At 32.9% G+C, this 23,331-nt stretch overlaps 1 protein-coding gene across 4 annotated transcripts in view; it reads left to right on the plus strand.

Annotated features, from left to right (window-relative positions):
- Bcas3 (BCAS3 microtubule associated cell migration factor) overlaps positions 1-23,331 on the plus strand; it is a 575,232-nt gene that overhangs the window by 155,060 nt on the left and 396,841 nt on the right. For all 4 annotated transcript variants that reach the window (XM_026398023.2, XM_026398025.2, XM_026398024.2 and 1 more), the window contains exons 10-12: positions 5,427-5,503; positions 9,297-9,380; positions 18,170-18,340. In XM_026398023.2, coding sequence (XP_026253808.1) covers positions 5,427-5,503; positions 9,297-9,380; positions 18,170-18,340 — 332 coding nt within the window. The remainder of the gene's footprint in view (positions 1-5,426; positions 5,504-9,296; positions 9,381-18,169; positions 18,341-23,331) is intronic.

Raw genomic sequence — 23,331 nt, forward strand, 5'->3', positions numbered from 1 at the left:
CAATTCATATTATACATATAGAGCACAATTTTTCATATCTCTGGTTGTACACAAAGTAGAGTCACATCATTCATGTCTTCATACATGTCCTTAAGGTAATGGTGTTCATCTCATTCCACCATCTTTCCTACCCCCATTTCCCTCCCAGCTTCCCTCCCCTTTGCTCTATTTAGAGTCCATCGAATCCTCCCATGCTCCCTGCAACCCCATTATGAATCAGCCTCCTTATATCAGAGAAAACATTTCGGCATTTGGTTTTTCGGGATTGGCTAACTTCACTTAGCATTATATTCTCCAGTTCCATCTGTTTACCCACAAATGCCATGATTTTATTCTCTTTTAGTGCTGAGTAGTATTCCATTGTATGTGTGTGTGTGTGTGTGTGTGTGTGTGTATACCACATTTTCTTTATCCATTCATTAACTGATGGGCATCTAGATTGGTTCCACAGTTTAGCCATTGAAGTTCACAGAAATCTTCTTAAAAGTAAACTGAATTTTAAATAGAACATCTTATTTTATTTAGATTATGTATTTTAAGAATATAAACTGTTAAAAAGAAAGAATATATGATCTAATAGTAATTGTATAAATATTTGAGTTCATAATAAATAAATAAAACACGACTTATCATGAGTTGAATAAAGATTTTCAATTTTAAAAATTGAAAAATATTGTTCACTAAGCATTCTCTTTCCACTGACCTCTTTACTTTAAGGAGGAAAAATTACTTTTTATATTCTTAATGGTATTAGTGTTAGTATGCGTGTTTTTCATTTATGTTAATGATGAATAACAATGGAACAAAACAAATGAATTTAAAGGACCTTAAGTCCCCATGATATTTTCAGAGCTTTATAAGTCTTAATTTTGGAAAGAGCAGCTTTACTTTTTATATTAAGAAACAATGGGAGCTGGGGCTGGGGCTCAGTAGTACAGCACTTGCCTAGCATGTGTGAGGCACTGGGTTTGATTCTCAGCATCATATAAATAAATGAATAAAATGAAGGTCCATCAACAACTAAAGAAAATATTTTAAAAAAAGAAAAAAAAGAAACAATATTTGTGACTAGAAGTGGAATTGCCATTTGACCTAACTATTCTACTCTTTGGTATTTATCCAAAAGAACTGAAATCAGCATTCTATAGCAATACATGCATTCCAATATTTAAAGCAGTGCAGTTCACACTAGCCAAGTCATGGAACCAGGCTCAAGAGATGAACAGATTTAAAAAAAAAAGAATAAGCATATATACACAATTAGACTTTATGATAAAGAAAAATGAAATCATATAATTTGTGGATAAATGGTTGGAACTCAAGAAAATCTTGCTAAATGACATAAGCCAGAACAAGAAAGTCAGGGGTTGAACGTTTTCCCTCATATGCAGAAGCTAGAGAGAGAGAAAGAACGAGAATTTAAAAAAGGGATCTCATGAAAATAGAAGGGAAATTAGCAGAGGAAGGTGGGGGATGAAGGAGGAAGGGAGGGAAAGGAGAAGAACTTGGGAGTAAATTCAAATTATGTTATATGCACATATCACTGTACTACTATGAATCCTGCTTTTATGGGTAATTCTAATGCACCAATGAAAAAAAGGTGCATGCAAATAAATAGAAGGAAGACTCAAAGAGTAGAGGAAGGGGAATAGGAAGGAAAGGGGAAGCACTGGCAGATGAATTGGAGCAAATTATGTGCACATATGAATAAGTCACAGTGAACCCCACTATTCTATATAGTTATTATGCACTAATTAAAATATTTTAAAAAGAAAGAAGTTTGTAACATTTACGTAAGGGCTTGATAGAGTCATATGAGATCGAAGCCCAGTTTTAGTTAAAAGTTAAACTTGTGCTTTTGGATTCTGCACAAGGTAGACAAGGATGCCATGATATTTTCAGAGCTTTAGTAAGTCCCCAGTGCATATTAGATACTCAGTGAATATATGTGCAATGAACTAAGTTGCTACTTTTCCATTCTCTGCAAATAATTCCCACCCATTGAGTCTTACAATGGCAGTACTTTGAAGTTGATGATGTGTTTCATATATATAAAAAACTAAAAATAAAGCAGAAGTTGTCTCAAAGCTAATGAAACCTAAAAAGTCTCATTATCAGCTGTATGATAGTAAAATGAATCTCATGTGATGATTAGTCTTTTGTGTGTTTGTGAGTTTTTCCAGGATGGTGTTCATAGTATTTTCTCTATGTCAATACAATCTGTGATCCTTTGTGACTGGTGTGTTTCCCTGACCACAGATAAAATTAGTGTTCATTTTGTGACATCTATCCTTATTTCTTCTCATTGTGAAATAATATTACATTGTATGGAATATCACATCTAGTCATCATTTGAAAGACATTTAGTTTGTTTATAAGTTTGGACTCTGGCTTACACTTATATGAACATTAGTGTACAAGTTTTTATATGGACATATGTTTTTAGTTCTCTTGGGTTGACTATTTGGTTACAAACTTTTTCAATTGTGTGCTTTCCCCTCTTAGCTAATGATGTTGAGAACTTTTCATGTATTTATTTGCCATTTGTTTATCTTTGTCCTTTTTAAAATTTGAGTTTGTCTTTTCAACATTGAATTGTAATAGTTCTTTTTATATTCTGAAAGCAAGTCACTTATGAGATACATGATTTGCAAAAGTGTTTCCCCATTTTGTCTTTTCACTTTCTTGATTTTGTCTTTTGAAACACAAAAGTTTTAGTTTTGAAGTCTGCGCTTATTTATTCTTTTACCTCTAGTAGTTTTGTTGTTAGATATAAGAAAGAATTGTCAGGTCATGAAGATTTATTTATTTTTTTCTAAGAGTTTAATCATTTTAGTTTAACATTTATGTCTTTTATTCATTTCAAATTAATTTTATATTAGGTAAGGGTTCAACTTCATTTGCATGTAGATATCTAGTTGTCCAAGCATCATTTGTTGAATGGAATATCTTTTCACCAATAACTTACCTTGGTTCCTTTATCAAAAGTCACTTCATCGTAAATGTAGGTGCCTGGGTATTTTAAAAAAAATCTGAAGTTTTTATTTGGCCAACAAATAAGGTAGAGTGTCTTGGAGAGTAGTTAAACCTTCCTTTTTGAAAGGGGCTCAACCTACCTCTCCATTAGGACCAACTTTCTGGGAGGGTACCATGTAAATTTGTATCATTCTCATGTGCCTTCTTAATTACAACTTTGTTTATGGAATATTCTTCATTTCATGTGCCCTTCTTGAATTTTCTCTTTGTTTAAATTGGGAAACCCAAATATTTTTAACACCCAGCTCTCTCTTATCTAGTTCAATGACATTGTAAGCATGTTAGAATTAGTCCTATTCTTACAGAGGTTACATCTTTCCTCCCCCTTCACTTGTTTTCAAAGTTTAGTTGGAGGCAAAGGTTAATCTTTATTGGAGTCATGCTTATAAAGTTGGGATAGTGCTGAGTGGCTGATGTTCTGCTGATCCCAGCTATAAAATATTGTTTCAGGGAGCAGAAAAACAATTTGTTTTCATTCTAATACACTATAATTCTTGAGATCCACTGACTTTCTAAAAACATGGACTCAGAAAAGGTGGAATAAATCATAAACTGTTTTCTCTTATAATCCTTTAGTATTAATAAAAAACTACACTTAATAGCATTAAGTAATGGTTGAAGTAGTTACCAGAATTGATTGAGAGTTAGATTATGTTGACTTCTGAAGAGCTAGTTATGGGATTAGATACCTCTAATGTGATGCCACCATTCATGGATATTTGGTTTTGTTTTTCCTGATGGAAAGTAAAAAGGAATTTAATTTCTCTACCTCTGCTAATTTCAGTGGAATATACACTCATTTATAATTTTGTATCAATACTATTAGTTTACTCATTGGGAGCCAAATCCATTATGAAATACTACACAATAAATATTAGAGAATATATATTAGATTGTGTTGTCTTTGTACAACTTTCAGTGTCTTTTTCCTCTGTATACCACCAGAACAGGCAGTCACTGAATATAGTAATATCACAGTTACTCACAGATCGGTTTTCCAGAAACCCAAACCATCACAAACATTCCTTTAAACCATATGCAGATAATTTTTTTGAACAAGACAGAAGGTTCTGTTTTATATGACATATAGGCTTTCTCTAAGAGTCATTTTCTTCTTTGTAAATTCATTGTCTTCTTTAACAAATAAAAATTAGAAATTGTATGACAGTTTAGGGAAGCCAGCTGAAAACTGTACGCTAGTGGAAATGATAGGAAAGTGGGCTTCTTCAATGCTTGGGAGTATAGGAATAGTAGCATAGTTAGAATGCTGCCATGTTTCTTGAAGGGCTTTCTGAATTTAGGGAAGCATGTAATGTATACTAAAGAAGGATTTCTATTAAAAATGGCTTTAAATTAAGATCTGTAACTTAGCCAAGCCTACTATTTGGATATTTGAAAAAAAATTCTTTAAAGAGTACTGTTTTAAATACCTTATAAATTTGCTTTGATTACTTTCAGTGCATTTTTAAATTTGTTCAGACCTTTATTTAGTAATTGCTGTCAGATAATGTTCAAGAAAGGGGAGACTCAGAGTTGAACAGAAGGGGCACAAATCCTTGACTTTATGTATCCCTCTGATCAAGTTACAAGAAGGTAGAAAATGAATCAACAATAAAAATATGTCATGCAACAATCTACTCTTATTACTGACTGGTAGCGGAAGTAGAAAGAATGAAATTAATGCTTAATGTAGATACATAATATTTTATGGTTCCCCAACATTTAAAAAATGTTTTTGGTTGTTGATGGACCACTATTTATTTATATTTGCTTATATGCAGTGCTGAGGATCAAACCCAGTGTCACACACATGCAAGGCAAGTGCTCTACCACTGAGCCACAACCCCAGTACCTCCCCAATATTTTTTATGAGATACCCTTTGGGGGTTGCTTGTCCTCATTGTCCCCCTACCTTAGTATCTGTCCTTTTTTTTTTTCACCACCTGGTATCAACATTTCTCTTTGGTGTATTTTGATAGTCTTATTTTTCTTTTGCCCTTAACTTCCAGAACCCATTCTTAGCTTTCTCGTTCCTTTCCTAAATTTTTTCATTGATTGATGAAGAACGTGGGGACTTTTGAGGGGTCTCTCTCTAAACTTTATTTTCTTGTTCAGGAATAACAGTATAAATGCCCAGTTATTGCAAAAGAATAATTAACAGTTTTCCCAGATTTATTTCTCTAATGGGATAGAGTCAATCCCAAAAGGAAACTAAGTAGAGGAAAAATGCACCTCATTTAGCTTTTAAAGTAATGACTAGTATTATGGGGATTTATGAGACTTGAAAAAAATATAAGCATTTAATTTTCTGTTTTTCTAGTACCAACATATGATACATCAACATTTAAATTACTAAGAAATTTCTCAATACTGCCATTTGAAATTCTCAGGTTGTTATCCTTGCCCTGGGCCAAATATGAATCCTATTGCTCTTGGGAGTCGCTGGCTTGCTTATGCAGAAAACAAGGTAAGACATGGCCCATGTTTGGGTAATATGTAGTAGACCAAATGTTTTAAGAATTTTCTATATTATATATGCCCTGTTGGTGATAAACAATAACAAATATTTATTTTGATTGTGCAATCAATAATTGGGCTCTTTTAACAATTCATACATGTTTGAAATTGTCATTAAACCAAGACTCAGTACAATCCTTATTTTTTAGGCTTATTTCTATTTAAAGAGCTTTACCATATTAATAAAACACAGCATTGAGATTCCCATAGTAGCAGTGAAAAGATAGCCATTTCTGTCAAGCTATAAGTCAGGAAATGCCCTGTTTCCATTATAACATTGTTATATTGGAAAGTGCCAACATTTTTATTATTGGAAACAGGGCATAGAACAATTTAATTGACCTTAGACATCCACAACTAGATCTAAACAAGGGTGCAGCCATTTGCTTTAGTAATTAAATCACACAGGCTCATATTTTATTGAATTTTCCAGTTATTTATCAAGTTTACTTACCAAACTTTCATAGTAAAGGAAGATATTAACTTATAGAGTAAGTTTTATTTATGTACAATTCAAGACAAAACAACTCTAAATTTTACATAAGAAAATGTAATATCTTTTGTCATTTAGCACCCTGCATGTGAATATAGAATAAAACCCCCCAAATAGTACAGACTTAAAAAGAAGATTAGTATTTTTGTTGGTTGTATGATGAAAAATTTTCTATAGTATACATGTTATAAATTATGTATTATATATGTTATAAAACATTATTAAGTAGCTACTGATAAAATCAAGATGTCGTGAGTAAAGTAAAAGACGGAAGTCACAGAACTAGTAAATCTCTACCCTCTGGAATGACTGGGTTTTGCTTTGTCACTCAGTCTAGGCTTGAACTCCTAGGCTCAAGTGATCATGCCACTTCAAATCTCCCAAATGCTTGGCATACAGGCATGTTTTCCTAGGCTCAGCTTTAGTCATTTTTTAAACTAGCATGATTATTATTTTGGGTTCAAATGACAAAAGTGAGTCCTGAAAAAGGACAGATGTGTAGTATGTGTCTCCAGATGTGGTGTGTGCTGTGAAAGTATCAAACATTACTTCAGTAGTCTTCTGGCCAGAACTTCATAATCTGAATATAATCAAGAGAAAATATCAGACAAATTCAAAATAATCACTCTTTAAAATTTTTTAAATCATGATTACTTAGTGCACAAATTCAATGTACACCTTGACAAAACTACCATCCTTAATCATTTCGAGTTTCAAATAGTCCCAGAGTTGGACAGTGGGAGTGCCTTCAGGCTTGTTCCTATGAAATTATGACATATACTCCTAGTTTTTAAAAATTTGTTTACTTAACTGGCGTAAGAATATGTCCAAATTCATATTGTACTTACCCTTCCTCAGCCTTGGAATCTGTTTCTGGCTCTCCTGATTCTTTTTAATGGGCAATATTACTTAGAGAATAAACTTTTTCTAGTAGATATGTTTGTTGCTACTGGGCTGTCTTTGCTTCTAGGCATTTTCCATCGATGAGTTAGCAAATATGCATGACGTGTGTGTGTGTGTGTGTGTGTGTGTGTGTGTATGTACAGACACATGCATATTCACATATGTGATTTAGAAATCCCAAGTTCACATTGATATTTGCACTTGGTTCTTTCTGACATTCTCCATTTTATGTTTATATGTTCCTTCTTTAGCTTGGTAGACTTGTACTAACTTCAGCACATTTATTAATTTTATGATATAAAAAATAATTACGTATTCCTTGCCTACACCACTATAAAAGTTAAGCCAAATAAGAGAAGTTCATGGTATTTTTACTTAATTATGCCTGCTGCCTTTGCTGCCTAAAACTGAAGGTGTACAAATAACTAGTTTCATTAATCTTTCTTTCATCCCTCTCTTTTTCCTGTCTTTATTTTGGTTATGGTATTTTTTGAAATATAGGTGGGTACATTTTTCTTTTTTTATTTATGTGCTCATATATTTAAAAAAATTTTAGTTGTAGATGGACAAAATATTTTTATTTACTTATTTTTATGTGGTGCTCATGATTGAACCCAGGACCTCACACATGCAAGGCAAGTGCTCTACCACTGAGCTACAACCCCAGCCCCTATGTGCTCATGTATTTTAATACATGTTATATATATTAATTTATATTTCCCTTTCTTTCACAAAAGTGAATGTAGTAGTATATATGCTCTTTGGCATACTAATTTTTTACCTAACAATATTTTCTAGAAATTAATCCACTTGAATGTTTGAATTCTACAGGGAATTCTCACTGATCTTTAATTTTGTTTAATCAAGATACAATTGTACTTTTCAGGCCAAAAGTTTTAGATAAAAATTTATTTGTAGAAATTCTGAGTTGTAATCAAATTGAAAAAGTAAGAGTGTTGCTTATTTTTACATATTTGTCCCCAAATATTTTAATTACCAGAAGCAGGAAACAGAGAATAGCCTTTCCAAAATATTGCCTTTCTATGCTCATGCAGTAGGAGGCAGCAGAGGTATAATTTTCACAATTCTTTGAATGTGTATTTGTGGATGAATTAAGAAGTGAGAGAGATTCTTTTTATGAGTTAAAATAATCATTTAAAGATTTTTTTTTAATTTTACTATTTACATTTGCTAACCACTCACCTTGAAATCTATTCAGTGTAGCAAAGCTGAGATTGCCTAAGCATGATGTTGCATATCAGATATATAAAGGTGTTCCATTCTGTTATAGGAATATTTTTAGAGGAATTTTAAAAAAGTAATGTGAGTTTTTCTGGGACTGTCACTTAGAGCTAGATCACTTGCCTGGCATGTATGAAGCCCTGGGATCAATCCCCAGCATTGCCCCCTCCCACCCACCTGCAAATGTGAATGATGAAGCAAAATTGTGAATAAAGAATAAAATGATTACATGTTAATCATCATCAAACATCCTGGTTTTAAGCGATGCAAAGCATTTTTAGGTTTAGATAATTTGTGAATTCCAAAGGCTTTCAAAAACTTTTATTACTATGCAGTATTGTTGTAATACTCTACTATTATCAGTTTATTTTTTTAATTAAACATACAAAACTGGCTGATTTTTTTTGTTAAATATGGCAAGTGTAGGACAAGTGAAAATTTAATCCAGGTTTATTGCTTCACATTTTAGAGATTCATACATATCAAAGTGGCGATTCACTTTGAAAATTGGCAGGTTGATTTGTTTATGTCAGGCACGGATGAGGGCATGTCTTTTTTATCCTAATGGTAAAAGCAGTAAGCTCTCTGAAGTGGACCGCTAGTGTATGTGTCATAGTTGATTTATGTACAATTTGTGCTGCTTTTCCACTGACACAATTGAAAATGCAAATATAGCAAAAATCTTTTGTTTATTTTTTATGTTTCCTTTTATAATCTTTGTGGAGAAATTAAGAGGACAAAACATGCAATTTGCTAGCATGTCAAATATTTAATGTTAGGAAGTCATGTCTAAATCCTTTGATTATGTTTTTGAGATTTATTTGTAGAAAAGCTGCCAGACTCCAAATCCTACCATTTCAGAGTTTATGAATTCTTAAAGACTATTCCTCTTGTAATTAAAACCCTAGTTGAGCATGAAACTGCCTGAGTGGCACCAGTAGATTATAAAAAGGGGAAAAGTGTCTCAGCAGGGCTTTTAGCTGTTTTGTCTGAAATACACTCATGCAAACATTCCCACCCACCATCATCATTATGCTCAGTAAATAAGCTCTACCTAATAGCCTTAAACAGCTTCATAGAACTTTTTCTCTCTTTTTCCCCCCAGTTGATTCGATGTCATCAGTCCCGTGGTGGAGCCTGTGGAGACAACATTCAGTCTTATACTGCCACAGTCATTAGTGCTGCTAAAGTGAGTACCTCAGTCTTCTCTAGGAGAAGTGATTATGTGGAGTAATTATCAGGTTTGCTTCTGAAGTGTATTGGCGTTGTCCCTTCCATTTTCATTCACATGTGTGGAATAAATTGAAAGAAGTAAATCAGAATTTTTTTTCTTTTTCGCTCATGAGAATTGATGATTAAATAATTTGGTATTTGATCTTGAAAGGTAAATAAATTTTTTGTTCTAATGATTCTAGGGTTTGTCCTTATCCAATTTAAAATCTTAAAATCTGTTAACTGGATTAAAGTCTGGTAACTAATTAATACCACATTTGAAAGAAGCTTTACATGTTTTAAATAGTGACTTCTGCATTCTATGTCTGCTATTTGTATCCTTCTACCTACACTGATTTCCCTGTGTATCTTTGAACATTTTTGAGGTTTTTTTAAATACATAAAAATAATATAATTCCTTATGAAAACTTGAGGCAATCCTCTGGCACATTCAAAGGTTCTTTCATGTTAAGAGCTATCCCCTTCACGTTTGTCAAATGAGTACTTTTTTGTGTGTTGGAGGGTCAATTTTGATGATGCATGGTAAGCTTTATGCTGATTATAAGATATTATAATAACCACTATCCTTTTGAATTGTGAAGTAGACAACAGAACAGTTCTAATAATAGGGATGACACAGTTAATCTAAATGACAGCATGTAATAGAAAGCACAACTATTCAGAAAAGAACAACAGTGTAAAATAAACCACAGGGAGGGAATCAAAGGTCACACTGTTTTATGTAAAACAAATACAAAAATACTTCAAGATTGATCACAAATGCTTACATGTTGTGTTTAGAATGTGTTCCTTGGTTTGATGAGAGAAACATTACATACTTTTTACTCAGAAGGGAAATAATGAATGAGTCCTTACACTTATAGCATTATGTATTTGTATTTCAAAAATGTTTTGAAGAATGCTCACTTTTCTTCATCCATTTGCAAAAATAATGGTGGCTATTTCAAAGAGTAACCTAAGTTGGCATAGTTAAGCAAGTTATTCCCTATTATTCTGTTAGTTTGTAACATAACGCTGAAGTCTGTGTTTTAGATTCTTCAGACATATCTGTCTCACTCACTTGGATCAGGATAGCTTATTATATTAGCATTTTGAGTAATTTTCTGTTATAAAGGGGAGGACAACTTTTTGGATTTTGTGTGCTATTATTATGTGTTTGTGTGTTTACAAAAAGAAAAGTGACCTGCTTTGCTCAGTGTTTTCCCTGTGGGTATACTGGATAGAGGTTATGATTAATATGATTTGAAAATAACAGTGTTGGGAACTGTGAGGTACTGTGTTAGGTCTTCTACATTTAAACTGTAAGAATTTATATCTTAAAACAACACATTAATCTAGTCAATTTCCAATAGGTCATGGGTTGATGAGAATTCATTATTAACTTTAGCAATGTTTACTTTGAATAAAGTAATAATTTATTTTAATTGTTTTTGCCTGATGTTAGTGTTGATTCATGTTGATGGTTATAAATTTACAAAATAAAGGAAAAAATACAGCCATAAACGCTAAAGCCCTCCATTTCCTGATAATCATGTGTGTCTATGTATATCTGTAAATGCACATTTAATTTTTAGAATTGTTTTCCTTACAGTTGTGTATTGTACCCTAATCTGGTAGCTTATAGTTATACCTAACTCAGTTGTCATTAATATTTTTGGAAAATTTTTTTCATATCCATATAATATTTGTTTACTTTGTATTTGAGTCAGAGAACATGGATATTTTAAAATTTCCTTAAAAATATTGTCAAATTATTTTGCTGAAACTCCTACACAGAGTGATCCTTCATTTTACTTTCACAATTTGAATGTTTTTATGTATAAAATATTGGATAATTGGCATTCTCTAGGAAGATATGATATATTACTTGTTGGTAAATTGACCTTCGGAGGAATAAAATTGTTCTAGTTATGCATAGCACCTACAGGGAAATAACTTCTTGGCATTCATTCTGTTGTTGTGTGTTGACTTGTGAAAATCTCTCATGTTGTTCAGTAATTACTGTGCTTTTCTGTTTCAGGGAATATAAAATCTATTTTTAAATTCTCACAAAGAGATCTAGAAACCTTCTCTAGAGAATTTTATCTAAGATTTAAGAATAAAAAATAACAATATTATAAAGACACTTCCAGAGAATAAGTGTCTTTTGCCTAATTTTGTTTTATGATGCCAGATTACCTTGATAAAGAAAATTGATAGCAGCATTATGAAGTGGGGGGGAGGCACACATGAAATCTCAGCTGTCAGGAAGGCTGAGGCAGGAGAATCCCATGTTTGAGGCTAGTCTCAGCTATTTAGCAAGACCCTGTCTCGAAGTAAAAAATAAAAAGGGCTGGGATGGTGCTCAGTGGTAGAATTGCAGGAAAAAAGAAATAATATATAGGAAATTGTGTGAGTCACAATCAACTTGGAATCATTCCGTAATAAAAGGCTGGTTGATCACTCAGATGTGAGTATATTCTGCCACATTTAGCAGGACAGAATTATGTGATAATCTTAATAAATGAACAAAAAGTGTTGAACACATATTCCTTGATAAAATGTTTTAGAAAATAGAGATTGTTTCTGTTCTCTGGATTTCCATTTTCTCACTTTATCAAATTCACTTAGGTGCAATAAACCTCGTCATATTAATATCTGTTCTTGATAAGTCTCATGTTTGCCTTTTGGGTCTGTTTCTGTTGCTTTCTCTGCTGGTTCTTATTCATGATGTTTGACTCCTTGTTTATCAGAATTTACTTCAAAAATTTTTGTAAAACTAATTTTGAGTTTGAGATGATAGTGAAGTTCTAGGACTTTGTCAGTTTTGGATCATTTTAATCCAGTTTTGGAAGTTGAGATTATTTTTATTATATAAGCAAAGCTCACCTGAATGATTACCATGATTACTTTATTGAACACTAGAAGAGGTTCACTGTTTTGTTGTATATTTCTTAGTACCAACATAAAGCATGGAGAGACTCTCCAGGTATACCCCCTTTGGCAGGCCTTTGATTCTAGGATAGGAGGTCTTTATCTTGAAATTACTTCACTGTTAACTAATTTTCTTCACAAGAGTAATCATCACCCTTTTTCTGTCCGATGACAACTTTTTCTGTGGCATCAAAAGGTTATTTACCTCTTTTATTACATAGAAGGATTATTCTGTGTTTAATTTTTTCTCTCATTTTATAATTGTTAGAATAAAATATATTAACTGCATATGCACTTGGAACTCCTTAGAGGCAGTGATCCTTTAAACATTTTCTGAATTTCCAAATAGCATGTAAAAATTAATCTTCATACTTTTAGATTTCTTACTCTTTGCTTTTTAAAACAGTTCATTTGACTTTCTTTATATATACCAATGAAGAATTTTCTATGGTAGTGATAAAGGAAAAATTTTAATATTAAAATTGTTCAATGAGATTACTTTGATATATTTATAAAATCTTGGTCCATATATTCTAGTTTCCTCATAACTGTCCTATTATGATGTTTTAAACCCTGTGTCATCAATTGATTTAATAAAAATGTCTCTGTTTTCTCTTGTTATGTGATGACTTCTTAATGACAACTAACAGTTTTATGAGTAGAGCACCATAAGCACTAATGGAGAGTGGGGAAAATGATATGGCATGGGAAAGGTTAACGATGACTAGTGACCCTTTGTTATATTTGTTTATCACAGAACAGAATATGTTCTATGCTAATTTGAATTACAGATCATTATGGATTTTCTCACACTTGTGTGAGTTTTGTTCTGTGAGTACTCTTGTAAAGACTGATCAGGGATCTAGTGAACTTTTAAATGTGGATATCTTGCATCATGAAGAGGCTCTACATTTGGCCAAATTAGAGTTCTCTATTCCTGATTGATTGATTGATTGATTTGGTGCTGGGCATGCGAGGCAAGCACTCTACCAACTGAGCTATATCCCCAGCCCTAGAGTTCTCTATTCCTAATCTGTGCATAGCCTTCACCATTCTTGAATATATTTGAGGAAATTATCACATACACATACTTTAGCTACTGAAGTCAAGTGGAAAGACAATTTACTGTGAGGTGATTTTGATTTCTAAAGATGGTATGTGAGAATTGTTAAATAACATGATATAGATTAGTTCTGGAAACTAGTGCTGATAGATGTGCATTATTCTAATGTGGAAAACACATTTATCCTAAAAACAAAGGTCTTTACTAATGCAGAAAAAATTTAACACTCCTGCTTCCCCTTATTCCCACCCTGTTGTTAATTAGTATGATAAATAGCTAAGTAAATAACTAATGATACTGTCATATGACAACAAGAACAGATTTGATGACTGTTGAAATTTGGGATTTAGATTTTTGTCCTCCAAAAGATGACTACATCAGTAGTCATAATTCTTTCAAAAAAATCAAGAACTCGTGTGATATGAGCCTTGAACTATGAAATATACTACTGCTTTTCCCCTTTGTACACCCTTCTCTTGTTTTCTTACATGAACTTTTATCGTTACCTTGTGGTTTGCTTTGTTACATTACTTTCCACTTTTTATGTGCTCCAGTTCTTTTAGTTTTATTCCTATTCATTGGTATAAGAGCATGAAGTAATAGGCTCAGGGGCAAATGCAGAGGATATACAACCAAAGACTTTAAAACTGAAAGGCATTCCTTTGATAAAGGGATAGCTACCTCTAAGTGGGAGCATCTCCATTAGCATTAATGGAATGAGTACATCAGCTGAGGCATCTCAGAGGTTAATCAGGCTTCCTGGCCAGCTCTTGACATCAATACACTGTGGCGCCTGATTCTCTAGGTCCTTCAGAGGCTTACTCGACAACACTCTAACAGACTTTGTGTAAGTCATTTCTTGTGAATTATTGAAGCAAACGTTTGGTTGCTAATTGAGGAACACTAATGTGTTTCATAATCACTGCAGTTTGAGTTTTTAGCACTAAACAAAACAGTTACAATTGATTTGTGGTTTATTTGTTCTTTTCATTCTGCTGTATGTTATATCTTTTTGCTTGAATTCAGCAGATGGCTTTGCTGCTCATTTTATTTAAGTATTTATTAGGAACACATTATTATGGTTCTTAGTTTTTCCTCTGCCTCTTTCCCCACAAGACATTTGTGTTTTATATTCATGAGCTGTGAGATCACAAGCAGTTATAAGTGGGAATAGAGTGCAAGGCAGTATAGGATAGGGTAATGGCTAAAACCACCCTCTGTAGACAAGTAGTCCTTGTTTTGAATTCTGGCTCTGTCATTGGTTAGCTGTTTAAGCTGCCATTTTACTTAAATGTCCTAGGGCAATTTTCTCTTCTATAAAATAAAGAAGTCTATCTAATTGCCAGAGCAATTAGACAGTCAAAAGAAATTAAAGGCATAAAAATAGGAAAAGAAGAACTTAAATTATCACTATTTGCAGATGATATGATTCTATACCTAGCAGACCCAAAAGGGTCTACAAAGAAGCTATTAGAGCTAATAAATGAATTCAGCAAAGTGGCAGGATATAAGATCAACACGCATAAATCAAAGGCATTCCTGTATATCAGCGACAAATCCTCTGAAACGGAAATGAGGACAACTACTCCATTCACAATATCCCCCCAAAAAATAAAATACTTGGGAATCAACCTAACAAAAGAGGTGAAAGATTTATACAATGAAAATTACAGAACCCTAAAGAAAGACATAGAAGAAGACCTTAGAAGATGGAAAAACATACCCTGCTCATGGATAGGCAGAACTAACATCATCAAAATGGCGATATTACCAAAAGTTCTCTATAAGTTCAATGCAATGCCAATCAAAATCCCAACAGCATATCTTGTAGAAATAGATAAAAGAATCATGAAATTCATATGGAATAATAAAAGACCCAGAATAGCAAAAACAATACTAAGCAGGAAGTGTGAATCAGGCGGTATAGCGATACCAGACTTCAAGCTATACTACAGAGCAATAGTAACAAAAACAGCATGGTACTGGTACCAAAACAGGCGGGTGGACCAATGGTACAGAATAGAGGACACAGTAACCAATCCACAAAACTACAACTATCTTATTTTTGATAAAGGGGCTAAAAGCATGCAATGGAGGAAGGATAGCATCTTCAACAAATGGTGCTGGGAAAACTGGAAATCCATTTGCACCAAAATGAATCTGAATCCCTATCTCTCGCCGTGCACAAAAGTTAACTCAAAATGGATCAAGGAGCTTGATATTAAATCAGAGACACGGCATCTGATAGAAGAAAAAGTTGGTTATGATCTACACGCTGTGGGATCGGGCTCCAAATTCCTCAATAGGACACCCATAGCGCTAGAGTTAACAAATAGAATCAACAAATGGGACTTACTCAAACTAAAAAGTTTTTCTCAGCAAAAGAAACAATAAGAGAGATAAATAGGGAGCCTACATCCTGGGAACAAATCTTTACTCCACACACTTCAGATAGAGCCCTAATAACCAGAATATACAAAGAACTCAAAAAATTAGACAATAAGATAACAAATAACCCAATCAATAAATGGGCCAAGGACCTGAACAGACACTTCTCAGAGGAGGACATACAATCAATCAACAAGTACATGAAAAAATGCTCGCCATCGCTAGCAGTCAGAGAAATGCAAATCAAAACTACCCTAAGATACCATCTCACTCCAGTAAGACTGGCAGCCATTAGGAAGTCAAACAACAATAAGTGCTGGAGAGGATGCGGGGAAAAGGGCACTCTTGTTCATTGCTGGTGGGACTGCAAATTGGTGCAGCCAATTTGGAAAGCAGTATGGAGATTTCTCGGAAAGCTGGGAATGGAACCACCATTTGACCCAGCTATTCCCCTTCTCGGTCTATTCCCTAAAGCCCTAACAAGAGCATGCTACAGGGACACTGCTACATCGATGTTCATAGCAGCTCAATTCACGATAGCAAGACTGTGGAACCAGCCTAGATGCCCTTCAATAGATGAATGGATAAAAAAAATGTGGCATTTATACACTATGGAGTATTACTCTGCATTAAAAAATGACAAAATTATAGAATTTGGAGGGAAATGGATGGCATTAGAGCAGATTATGCTAAGTGAAGCTAGTCAATCTTTAAAAAACAAATACCAAATGACTCCTTTGATATAAGGGGTGTAAACAAGGACAGGGTAGGGACGAAGAGCTTGAGAAGAATATTTACAGTAAACAGGGATGAGAGGTGGGAGGGAAAGGGAGTGAGAAGGGAAATCGCATGGAAATGGAAGGCGATCCTCAGGGTTATACAAAATGTCATATAAGAGGTAAGGAGGGGTAAGTCAAGAGAATACAAATGGAAGACATGATTTACAGTAGAAGGGGTAGAGAGAGAAAAGGGGAGGGGAGGGGAGGGGAGGGGAGGGGGGATAGTAGACAATAGGACGGACAGTAGAATACATCAGACACTAGAAAGGCAATATGTCAATCAATGGAAGGGTAACTGATGTGATACAGCAATTTGTATACGGGGTAAAAGCGGGAGTTCATAATCCACTTGAATCAAACCATGTAATATGATGTATTAAGAACTATGTAATGTTATGAACGACCAATAAAAAAAAAAAAAGAAAAAAAAATAAATTCTCATATAATTGTTGCTTAATCACATTTACACCTTCATAAACAAACTTCTTTGTGTACCATTTATAAATTATAATTTAAAAAATTGTGTGTATAATAATTTACAATTAAAATTTTAGCTATAGTTTATGCCTGAATATAGGTGACGATGTTTTTCCCATAATTATTTTAGAAGAGTTATCTCACTAAAGAATAGTTTAAAGTGTATTAATAAATTTCTTCACTACACAAGAATTGTGAAAATGTGCATATATTGTTTAGCATGAAGTTTTTGATTTCTCCTTATGATCTAGGCTGCCTATCCTGGTTCTGATTTTCAAGTATTTGTTATTTACCCTGTTTGTTTGTTTTGGCTTTCTTCCTTTCACATGGAAAAATAATCCTCTTTAAAACTATTTTTATTAATACATCTTATAATCAGAAGATATTTACATACTAGATAAAATATATATACGTTGGCTTTAACTATTTGCTTTGATTGAAGTTTAATTAAAATGCAGTTATGAAACATATTAATTTATCTTTTAATTGAATTGTTGAATTATTTTCTGTTACCAGATAGAAAAGAACCCTCTTAGATAATTTGAAATGATATTTCATTCATCTAGTAATGATGTGGAGACTATTTTCCACATCACAACTCTTGGCATATAGTATATATATAACAGCACATTATAGGTTTATTTGAGAAGCATAGTCTCTTTTCACATAATTATTCTACCAGTAACTCAGTCTTTTTCATGGTAGAAAATAGATGTAAAATTAGATATGTAATATTTCCAGAAAAAAGAATATTACAATTTTTACTTCTTTTATGTTATGTATTTTAAGATGCATACAGTAAAAGGGATGAATAAAAGAAATATTTCTATAAAATACAATTTATATGAAACAGATCTTCAATTATGATCATGCTCATTTAGTTATGGCCTTATTCCCACTGTGCTGACTTTATTAGATGCCATTCCTTTCAAGTAATACTGATTTTCTAATGAATATTCAACATGGTGAAAGTCAGATGAAACATCTATGACAGTTTGCTGGTGCAAAACGGATTGTAATAGAATCAATAATTCAATATAAAATAGGATGATTAGTAAAGTTCATATTTCTATTTAGACTCCGTATGTTGATGTGTGGTTACATATTTTGCTTTTCATTGTATAGACACTGAAAAGTGGCCTGACGATGGTTGGGAAAGTGGTGACTCAGCTGACAGGCACACTGCCCTCAGGTGTGACAGAAGATGATATTACCATCCACAGTAACTCACGCCGGAGTCCTTTGGTCCCAGGCATCATCACAGTCATTGACACTGAAACAGTTGGCGAGGGTCAGGTAAGAACTGTGGGTGTATGATATTTGTGCTACCTGCAGAGATAAGGGCTAAGATCAAGAACAGTCAAAGGATATTTTGCCTAGTAGATTAATAATTTGGAATTTTAAAAATTAAAATTTCTTAGATCAGATGATTTTTTTTTCCAAGAAATGATAAGTAGGTAATGTATTAAACCCGTTCAAACATTATTAACGCATCAAACCTAACTATGAAGTTAAGGTTCCAGGAAATTCTCTTGACCTCTGTATCTGGACATTTGTTTGATAAAATAGTAATTTTGTATTTCATTACACTATTCTGTTCATAATACTTTTTTTTTTTTTTACAATGCCATGTCACCCAAATCCTAAGATTAATATATTTCTTTCTAAAGGCATAGGTTTTCACATAAAACAGTAGGATTTTATGTATCTGGGGGAATTTTTTTTTTAATCTGGGGGAATTTAAAAAAAAATTAAATAATGATGGTTACAAGTTACATAGTGAATAATATCAACATTTATAACATATTTCATTATAAATATAAAAAACAATACATGACATTTTATAATAGTGCTGTTGTCAAATACTGTTATCTTCGGGTAAAACAGTTATTTTTAAAATCTAGGTTTAGAAACATTTAGAAAGGGTGATTGTAAACATGGAAACTAATTTATGCTTCCATCTTTATCTTATTCTAAGATGTTTCTGGCAAAATGTATGTATTCCTCTCCCTTATCCTCCACTATGTATGTATTCATGAGCTGTTTTCTTTTGTATCATAGCCTTCACTTTGCAAATACATTTCTCAAAGGAAGTTAATTTTTTGTTCTAGTAGTTGTGATCATTGCTATAACACATAATCTAAAACCAATTTCTGGAATAAGAGTAGAACTGCATTTGTGAAATAAATTTGTTTTGCTTTCATGTAAAATATATATTACGTATACAGAAAAAAATGCTTAGAAACTGTGAGTCTTTAAAGTATTATCATTTAATATTCCATGGTCCTTTCAGAAAATCTATTTGCACTATATATGCAGGTACTCATGTTCTAGTTTCTGTTATAAGATTGCTTTCTAGTTCAAGAAAAAGTTAACTTTTCTGCAATTAAAATAAAAAATTTCTTGGAAATTTGGAATTATTAAATTTAGATGTTTATTTTTTTAAAAAACCTGAACAATAGTAATTTTTTACCCCTTACACTTAACTTTATGGTTAACAAAATGTCATAGGCTTCTTTTTCTTTTTCTTCTTCTTTTTTTAATGAAGTGCTAGGAAACTTTACAGTTGACTATAATGACTTTCTGCTTGTGTGTGTGTGTGTGTGTGTGTGTGTGTGTGTGTGTGTTTTATCTGATGTGGATAGACACAGATGTTTTCTTTTTAAATTGGAATTAGACATATAAACCTTTAATGTTTTGAGTATTAATGTAAAAAATTTTCCTTTCATTTTCTGATTCTTAATACCAAGGCCACTCACATATGTTAAGTAATAACAACTGTTCAATATTTTCTATGATTCTAAGTCTGTTGAAGAGTGTTAAGTCTATAGTCATTTGAAAGTAATTTCTTTTTTTTCTTGTTATTCATTATCTTTTTGTGGGTAGGGATGTGGCTTAGTGGTAGAAAGCTCACCTAACTTGTACAAAAGCCCTGGGTTTGATCCATAGTACTACCTAAAAAAAAAAAAAAAAAAAAGAAAAAAAGAAAAAGAAAAAAGAAAGAAAGAAAGAAAAAACCCAATAATGGTAACAACAAAAAAACAAAATAAAAACTAGCAAACAAAATGTCCACCCCAAATAAAAACAAAAAAAAGAGTTCTCAGCTGAGTGTATTGGCCCAAGCCTCTAATTTCAGCTTCTTGGGAGGCTGAGGAAGGAGGATCACTTGAGCCCCCAAATTTAGGGCCAACATAGGAAACATAACTAGACCCTCTCTCTTTAAAAAACAAAACCCCCAAGCAAATAAACAAACAAAACCTTTGTGCCTTGTCCTTTTACTGAATAAATTTTGGGGAGGTTAAAAACAAAGTGTGTGTATTTATTTATATACAAATTCTTGGTTACAGTTTGTGTAAATGGATTATAGCTTGTGAAGTTACAAAAGTTTTCTGTAATGAATGACTAGATAATGCTTGAAACAAATGTTACTTTTTTAGGAAGAATCATAGAAGTGTTAAGTTTTAAGAGTTAAAATCTCAAATGTTCAAAATGATAAAGTTCATCTTTTCTATTTTTGTTTGTGAGCTATATTATGACATTCCGAAATTTCAGCTTACTTTAAAAATTACAAGGGAAAAGAAATGGATTTTCTAAATTATACTTTTTCAAACAGCAAATTCCTACAGTAAAATACCGTTTCCATTTTTTCATTAATGTGCATCTGTTTTTTGTCAATAAGACATCTTCGTCTCTGATAAATATTACAATTGGAGTAAAAGTCAAGGCTGTTTTTAGGTTGTACTTTATTGTATTAAAAAGACTGCAGTAGTCAGTGTCATGGACTTATTGCTTTTACTCCTTCCCATTGATATTTCACCATAGCTGTGATGTTTTTCCTTTTCCATATATATTCAGAAGCTAAACTGAACAGTACATTGACTTTTGTTGTTTAAATCTATTGAGCCTTTCATAAAGATATTTTTGTGTTCACTGTGGTAATGTATATAGTCTGATTCACTGTCTTTGTATCGATTAATTTGATTTTATGGTGATGGGATTATTGTGTGGTAACTGCATTAAGGAGGAATGGATTTGATTGACTTTGTGTCCATTTTTATCTATGTTACTTTCATGTTTTATTTAAAAGCATTTCTTGACTAAGATAAGTTAAGTGGTATGATTTGTCTTTTACACATTTATATAATTGAAGTTAGCAATGTGGTAAAATCTGTAATTGAAATAAAATGCTTCAGAATGATGACATAAACCTGTTTCTTGCCCTGAAAACAAGTGTCATTTATAATAATTTAATGATTTGGAAGATATATTTTGTTCTTATGGTGAAGTGAAGGCTTATCCACTTTTTATCAATTAAAGTGCTTTACTTTGTCTAATATAGTCCAGTTAATGTTAGAGGTTCATTGGGCTTAGGTACATGGTGAGTAAAGATACTGAGATATCTCTGGTATTAATGATTTGATTAATGGGTTGATGTTTTAGGCAAGGTGATGATTTAATGGAGAGGATCCTTCTAGAAGTGTATGGTTATTTATATTTACAAATTCTGTAAAAATAAGACTCAAAGAACCTTATTTTAGTTAGAGGTTTTGCCATGGATCATATCTAACGTCTCTTTTGACTGGATGGCTTCTGTCTTCATTATTGCCATCAAATGCGTGCTCAATGCTAATTATAGCTGGGCATAGTGGCATATGCCTGTTATCCCAGTGGCTGGGGAGGTGAGGCAGGAGGATCAGATTGCAGGTGCAAAGCCAGCTCAGTAACTTAGTGAGACCCTGTCTCCAAAAAAAAAAAAAAAAAAAAAAAAAGAAGGGCTGGGGATGTAGTTCAGAGGTTAAGCTTCTCTGGGTTCAATCCCTGATACCAAAACACAAACAAACAAACAAACAAAAAACAACCTAATTTTCTTAGAAACATACACACACACAGTGTAGGGTTATAAAAACGATAGGAATGGGATTGTTTTTATTTTGAAATAAATATAGTAATGGAAAAAATGTAGAAATGACATGAAATATATATACACAATTTCATTTGTTATGAGGATTGTAAGTTAAAACTGATACAATTTTTGATAAGCTTAAATCTTTATTCATTCATGTATTTATTTATTTTTATGCAGTGCTGAGGATCAAACCCAGTGCCTCACACATGCTAGGCAAGCACTCTGCCACTGAGCTACAGCCGTAGCCCGGATACCATTTTTCACTTATCAGTATCTGAGAAACTCAAAAGCTTGCAAAATATTTTATTTTTATTTGTTAGTTTTGAAATAATCGTAGACACAGTAAGTTGCAGATCTGTCCACATGCTTTTCACCCCACTTCCTCCCACTTTATCTGAATGGTGACATCATCATGTTTTACATCATCATGTCTTATAATATCTTACATCTCTATAGTGCAGTATCAAAATTGGAAATTGGCAATGGCACATTACTATTAACTAGGTTATAGAGCATTTATTTAGCTTGTTCATTTGTACATAGATGTGGGTGTTTATAATTGTATTTTTATTTTTGTTGTGCTAGGGATTTAACTAGCATCTCTTATATGCCAGGCAAGTCCTGTACACAGTTATATTCCCAGCCCAGTTCTATAAATGTTTATCCCTTGAAGAGTTTCATGTAACCACCAGGATAATTAAGATATGAATCTGTTCCATCCATAGTTACCTCTTTGTATTTAGGCCATCCATCATTCCACCATATCCCTTTCTCCATGAAAACACCATAAGTGTGTTCTCCAACTCTAAAAGTTTTGTGATTTTTTTAAAAAGAATGTTCTATAAATGAAATATCATATAGCATATGACATTTTATTTCTCATGTCATTATTGACATTCTTTAGGGATATTTTTATCTGGCATAGAATTAATAGCTTTCCTACTAGAGAGGGTTTTACTTGAATTGTTTAGAAAGTGAAAACATAAGCATGCCAGTGTTCTCTGTCCAGTAGTAAAGTTGATAAGGAATGAGCAGGCACAGTATACCTTCCTGGTAGGCTGAAATTACAGTTCATCTTGTGGCCAGTTGAAGAACAGAGAGGAAGCTATTGATGAAATATGAACAGAATCTCAGAGGCATTTGGGCCAGCACTATATAAGCTGGCATGTTGCTATAGTTTGGATATGAGGTATCCCCCAATAGCTCACTTGTGAGACACTGCAACAAGGTTTGGAGGACGAATGATTGGGTTATAGCCTTAACCCAATCAGTGAATAATTCCCTGATAGGATTATCTGAGTGGTGACTGGAGGCAAGTGGGTTGTGGCTGGAGGAGGTGGGAATTGGAGCATGGCTATGAGTATATATTTGTATCTGACAG

Source organism: Urocitellus parryii, chromosome 7 (assembly GCF_045843805.1).
Source record: "Urocitellus parryii isolate mUroPar1 chromosome 7, mUroPar1.hap1, whole genome shotgun sequence".
Lineage (NCBI taxonomy): Eukaryota > Metazoa > Chordata > Mammalia > Rodentia > Sciuridae > Urocitellus > Urocitellus parryii.